Source organism: Oreochromis aureus, linkage group 7, assembly GCF_013358895.1.
Source record: "Oreochromis aureus strain Israel breed Guangdong linkage group 7, ZZ_aureus, whole genome shotgun sequence".
Taxonomy (NCBI): Eukaryota; Metazoa; Chordata; class Actinopteri; order Cichliformes; family Cichlidae; genus Oreochromis; species Oreochromis aureus.
In genome coordinates this window covers 60,552,532-60,559,329 of record NC_052948.1, presented here as the reverse complement: position 1 = coordinate 60,559,329, position 6,798 = coordinate 60,552,532, and the positions used below count along the sequence as shown (strand labels likewise).

Sequence of the window (6,798 nt, the reverse complement as noted above, 5' to 3'; positions counted from 1 at the left end):
TATAGCGTCATGATGAAATCTGTCTTCCTATTGGTGCTTCGGGCCCCGTGTCACCTTTCACCTCAGTGGGAAGCCAAGCCCCTTTTGAGATTTGTGTGTAGAGTGAATGAGGCAAGGCTGTCACTGCCTTAACTGTGTGAACTCTGGTCTGTGGGAGGAGAGGGAGGCTCTGACTGACTAATTTGTCACGTTAAACATGGACGAGACCTTGGTGAGAAAAAAATGAGCTTTATTTCCCTTTTCAGTTATTAAATGTAAACTGTTTATCTGTCTTAAATGTTGAGGAAATCGCTGGGCGTGCTACGAACGGTTGAATGTGAACACACAACTTTGTATAAAACTGGATTATAAGTAAGTGCAGCATGTTCACACTTTGATCTTTGTCCTGCAGGTGATCCCTGTATTGCTGGCTGTCTTTGCGGTGGTAGGAACAGTTTTCTACTTCCTGCTAGGTTCTTCAGGTGAGAAGAAGAAGAAGCTGCCCGTTACTCTCCAAGATCCCACTGTGAAATATCCTCTCCCACTTATACGCAAAGAGGTGGGCTGCATAGAAACTCACACGCTTAACAAAATCCAGTGTGTGTTTAGACCTGCATCTATGTTTATAATAAAAAAGTATGTAGTTTTTAAATGACTGCAAAAAAAACAAGATTTGCACATTTGTACTCACAATATTTCTCATCAGTAATCTTTGAAATTCACTCATGTTGACCCTAAAAAATTCCCATCATATGAACGTATTATTGGGGGTGCAGTGATAGATTTGCTGCTCTCACTGAGTAAGCTGTAACAGCTCTGTTTTTCTGCAGTACACTGGTTTGCAGGCCTGGAACGGTCTTTGTGTTTTAAATAGCCTCAATATGCAGTTACATAATAGGACAAATATCTGTTAATGTATTGCATAAACATAAAGCTTCAAACTGAAGCCATGGGAGATTTATTTAGCAAGCCCAGAAGGATAATACTATATGTATTTTCTCTTTTTATGGCACTGTGGCTGTGTCTTTGTGCAGGAAATCAGTCATGACACAAAGAAATTTCGGTTTGGCCTTCCATCTGGAAGTCACATCCTTGGGCTGCCAGTAGGTACTGTACCAGCTCTTCTCTTTCTCTCTTCTGATAAAATCCTAGAAAAAAAAGCAAGCATGCAGATTTTCTTATCTGAGCACTGAGCACTTTTAGCACTTCCTCGTACTTATCCTGCAGTATAACCAGACAAAAAAAAATGAGAAGGCAAGCTCATGTGCTGATTACACCAGTTAAATATCAAAAATAAAAGATTATTGGACTTTGGTTAGAATAGATAAGTATTAGCACTTGACAGTGATGCTCACGATTCCTTGTTGCATCCGTAGAACTGTCCTCATTTCCTCTATCAACATTTTCCCCACCGTCCTGTTTCACTTTAACCCAACACTGCACCAAACCTGCCACTTCTCTTCCCCGTCTCTGTCCGCTGTGCAGGCCAGCATGTGTACCTGTCAGCAAAGGTGAATGGCGCTCTGGTGGTTAGAGCCTACACTCCAGTCTCCAGTGATGAGCACCAAGGATATGTTGACCTCGTGGTTAAGGTGGTTAACCTTAACATGTTCACATTTGAGCTGTAGAGCAGTTATTAAGAAATTTAGGAAAGATCTGAGTGTCTGTATTGCATCCTGAGCTACTATTGTCAGTGAGCTTATCAGTTGGACAGTCAGTCATTGCTTAATAAGCCCTTAGTAAACACTCTTATCACTTTTATTATACTATAAGCCATTTGTACAAAGCCCTAGAAACTGATGAAAGACCATGAGTAAATGAGGCAACCAAGTCTGAAGCAATAATTCCTAAAAAGAACTGAAATTTATTAAATTATTTATTTAGACAGAGATCAGAGATTCTTGATCTTGAATGTCTAGCACAAAGTTACGCCGATGTTCTGGAGTAATTTTATATGTATATAATAATGAGTGCTAAGCTAACAGCTAACACTAGAATATCATTCATACAGAAAACTGAAGCACAGTGTTCTTAGATGCTTTGTTCCACACAGAAGGTTTTATCATTTGTCACATAACTGTGATCGTGATGCTTTCTCCAAAAGCATAAATAACATTTTGAATGTTGGTTTTACATACTCTTTGTTTTCTGGATTATAAGGAAGCTTTTTCAGTAAGAAAAAAGGCCATATCAATAGTAATATTAGACAATATGTGTAAAGTTTGACATTTGATTACTACCGGCTGGGTGGATCATTTCAGAGCCTGGAAGTCATTTTTATTGCACTGTTGGAGAAAATGAGACTGCAGAAGAAGGTGAAATTAAAATTGTGATGTCCTTCTGTAAACTCCTCCAGGTCTACTACAAGAACACCCACCCGTCTTTCCCAGATGGAGGGAAGATGTCGCAGTACCTGGACAGCATGACTATTGGAGACACTATTGACTTCAGAGGGCCCAATGGACTCCTGGTGTATAAGGGCAATGGTGTGGTGATGGTGTTTTTTATGAAAAGAACCAAAAAATGAAAAAATAAGAAGAAGAAGCTTCTACATTAACCTGCTGACACCAGCAGGAGGCGCTGTGTGAACTGCTTTGGTTGAGACTTTGTGTCATCCACTCAGGTCAGTTTGCCATCAGACCAGATAAGAAGTCAGAGCCAAAGGTTCGGAAGTTTAAGCACGTGGGAATGATCGCTGGTGGAACAGGTTCAATTTCAGATCACTCTAATAACTTTAACTATACACGCACTTCGTTCAGAGGAACGTCACAGAGGACACAAATCTGCAGAAGTGTAATTTACCTTAAAGTGATTCTAAGACCTGCATGTAATCACACTTTTCAAGTGCTTTACTGCATCATGTTATTATTTTAGTGTGTTTTAGATGACTGGGTTGTAATACAGACCGAGTGTTTGAAAAGAGCTGTTCTGCTCGTGTGTAATTGTGGTCCTCAAATCTGTGACATGCTTTAACTTTTAGAAAGTTTTGATATTTGCTTTGCACCACTGGCACATTCAGTTTACTGGAAAAATGAGAAAAGTCTGTATTTCACCTCTGAGACTAACTCCGGTGTCTTTCACCCTCCCAGGTATCACTCCTATGCTGCAGTTAATTCGCAGGATCTCATCAGACCCCACTGACAACACCAAGTGCTCTCTCATATTCGCCAACCAGGTCAGCTGTGTGCAGGATATTGCGTTGTCTCAGTTGAATTCTATAACTGCATATAAAGGGAAAGTGTTGTGGTCAAACCACTTTGCTGGGTTTTACTTTATCTCAGACTGAGAAAGACATCTTACTGAGGGAGGAGCTGGAGGAGGTGAAGAAGAACCATCCTGAGAGACTTCAGCTGTGGTTCACACTGGACAAACCTCCACAGAGTAAGAGGAAATGTCTTCATCTATGGATCTATAATTCACTCTGTAAAATGTTCACTCCAGAATAAAATGGGAGGGCTCAGTTTAAGCACTAATTCATAGTCTGAATGTGGAAAAAAGCAGCATTACAAGGTAGAGCGTGAGACAAATGCTTCCACGATTACAATACACTTAATGCATATATAAAACAGTATATGTTTTGTTCAATAAGATAAAGCTATATCACTACAGTTATGTATTTTATCATTTATTTTTGCTGCAAAATGCGATTATCAAGCATACCAGCACTGTCGCTAAAACCTGCCAGACTATAAATGTTGCCCGACTAATAATATCAGCCTGAATCGTGTTTCTGATAATACAGCAACTGTGATAAATCAGCAAAAATCACATCTGTTGACGTCTGCATAGACAGAAATTCATATTTAATAGAAGTTCAATTTTACCCGTTCTATAGTAAACTAAGCAGAATACAACCAGATTCAAATCCTGTTGAGCTGTGCTCATTGACAAAGACTCAGACTGATGACAACTTATTGGTAATTTGTCTGCATTTATAACTTAGCAACTATTTGCAAACCTTCAACAATCTCTGAGAAAATGATTGCAGTCAAAGTCAGACAGCGACTGTTTGCAGAAATGTTGCTTCCTATCAGGCAACTTGTGCAATCAAAAGTAGCTGTGAATGTGCAACATTCTTAAGAGGATGTTGCAATCGCTCACAGAATGTGAAATAATTCAGTACAACAAATGCAGGCAGCCACTGATATTTTTCAGTTGCAAAGAGGCTGCTGTCCTATTTTTCCTTGTGTGACTGAACCATTAACCACGAGTTCTCAGTTAGAAGGGATAAGCTGGGTGTGTTCAAATACTGAATGTTTTTCAGTTGAGACAGTTTAAGTTATATATTGCAAATATCAATATCACCACGCAGAATATTCCAATATTATTCTGTATGGATTGTTTTTTCCCACTCATACCAACACTGGCTCTAAAACCTGCCATAAATGTTGCCACAAGATGGAGTCAAGTCGATATCAGTCAGCATATGAATGGGGTCAAGTTGGCAGCTTCAGTTCATCAGCTGCCTATAAGCACAAGTCTGACAAGAATTGTCATGCTGCTCCGTCTGCAGAGACAACACTTCCTTTGCGTTGCAAATTCCCAGCTAGTGTTGTTTTTTACTCCCTCCCTCGTGACTGCCATGTAGCAGTACACCTGTGTGACTCCTGTGGTGCAAGCTTTTACTCTATGAACAATAAAAAGGTGGCTGTGATGTTAGAATGTGTATGTGTGAGTGCACGAGTCGTACAGAAAAAGTTCAGCAAAAAAAAGAAAGAAAGAAAAGGAAGATGTTTGCAAATCCATAATGAGTTTCACCATTTGTTTTATGAATATATATGAATATGGACCTTATTATCTTTACTTGATCTTTCCATTCCTGTATATTTATATTACTCTGAAGATGTCTTGTTGTCTTAGAAAACCAACAGGGAATGAAGACAAATTATTGGCAGTATTTTTCCCTTTTTCTCGTGAAGTAAACCAGATATGAGTAATATTTTCTTACCTTTAAAAATACGCCTCATATCAGGAAATAGCATATGAAGAAAATGGATGCAGGTCGCATGAACAAGCTGACCCTGACTTTAACCCTAACCTTTTGGAGCACCAGTTCAAGCTTAAAATGCTTAGACATAATAAAATTGCTGTGATCGCAGCCTTATTCAGATTATCCATTAAGGAAAACCTTTATTGTTAAAAAAATGACCAATAGTGACTTCAAACTGATACTTGTAACATTTCTGAACATATTGGCCAGACAGGAAAATGGCTTTATAACTTTGTAACTAAATTCAAGTTGATGGTGAGAAACATTTTCTGTGACTAATTTGATCATTTTACCACACAGGATATACGGCAGGCCTGTATGTGAGTATTAGAGACTCTCCAGGCTACATGCAGCAAGATAAATCTGGATACTTGGGCGTTTGGTTTCACTGCTGACACCAAACGAAGACGCCTCAGCTGAAGGAAAATCCCTGCAGGCTGAGGAGGGAGATAGTTCCCACAAGGTGTTACAGCAGCTTAGCGAAACGTTCCCGTTTTCTCTCGTATATTCCTTAAAGCCAGCTTGAATTAACAAGCATATTATTGTTACATAATCTCTGTTGTGGAGACCTTTGAATGCTGCTTTTATTTTGTCTTGTCACGTCTTCATTAGCTCCACTCAGAAACGGGACACATCAGCCCTTGATCATTATTTATTTGAAGAGCTCTTCATTAGCAGTGCCATTATTTGCTGGCCTTTGATGGAGAGATGACTGTCTGTTGTTGAACAAGCCTCTTCAGCAAATGGCTTCATTGACACTAAAATCTTCGTCTTGCCAAAACCCGCAGCAGATAGTGTGTTCTTTCTTTGAATGTCTCCTGTTTTATCTATTAATGGAGGTTGTCATTTAGTTCTGCCTGCCTTTCACCAAAAGGCCTCCCTTCCTTCCTCTGAGGCGTTGAAGACAGAGACAGACTCAAAAGGAGAGAAAGAAGAAGTGTTTAATATTCCGCGTTTAGAGAAGGAGTGAAAAGCAGAATCAAAGACACGCTTCTATGTTGAATAAGCCATATATAGTTCGGCTGTACTGTTTTTTGTTGTGGCTGTTTGGTACAATAAACCCTCTGACATCATGCACGACTGAAACTCTTTCACATTTAAATAGGCCTGTGCTAAAAACACCATCCGAATTGTGCACATACTGGTGAAAATTCAGCTTTGTGGTTCTTTGATCTTATTCTCCAGACTGGAGCTACAGCTCAGGATTTGTGACCTATGACATGATCAAGGAGCACCTCCCCGCTGCGTCCAGCGATGTCCTCATCGTCCTCTGCGGCCCTGCGCCTATGATCCAGAACGCCTGTCTGCCAAATCTGGAAAAACTGGGACACAGAACAGAAAACATCTTTACATACTAGTATCTCGTCATTTAGCAGTCGCTGCAGATGTTCCTACCATTCAAACTCACAAACGAATGTCATTTAAATGACCTGTTTGTAATTTTCTGTATTTCATTCAGGTTATGTGTGAGTTTTGATGTCAGGGACACTACCACGTGTAAAGGAAGCAAAATAAAGACGAAAAACAAGTGTTGATTTTTTTTATACATCATGCTGCATTAGAGTATTTGTTATTCTTCACATTACAACTTAATTCCTCAAAGAACAAAAAAAGTGCAGAACATAACATGCAGCTGAAGCAATATACAAACCTTCTGCTTTTGATAAAAATGTGAACATTAAAATGTATTCACAGTTTATTCACATCACTTTTTAAAAATTTATTACAAATTTACTTACCATACAAGTTTTAAAAATCTGATGATTTTCTTCAAATAGATTAAACAGGATACCATCCATCCATGCATTTTTCACATATCCAATCAAATA

General features: G+C 39.1%; 1 protein-coding gene across 1 annotated transcript; it reads left to right on the top strand.

Moving 5' to 3' along the window:
- Positions 1 to 84: 84 nt before the first annotated feature.
- LOC116319126 (NADH-cytochrome b5 reductase 2) lies at positions 85 to 6,502 on the top strand. Its single transcript, XM_031738357.2, has 9 exons — positions 85 to 211; positions 392 to 538; positions 1,014 to 1,086; positions 1,465 to 1,571; positions 2,336 to 2,465; positions 2,603 to 2,686; positions 3,069 to 3,154; positions 3,261 to 3,360; positions 6,155 to 6,502. The coding sequence occupies exons 1-9, from the start codon at positions 197 to 199 to the stop codon at positions 6,325 to 6,327; spliced, it is 915 nt and encodes a 304-aa protein (XP_031594217.1). The 5' UTR covers positions 85 to 196; the 3' UTR covers positions 6,328 to 6,502.
- The last annotated feature ends 296 nt before the right edge of the window (positions 6,503 to 6,798 follow it).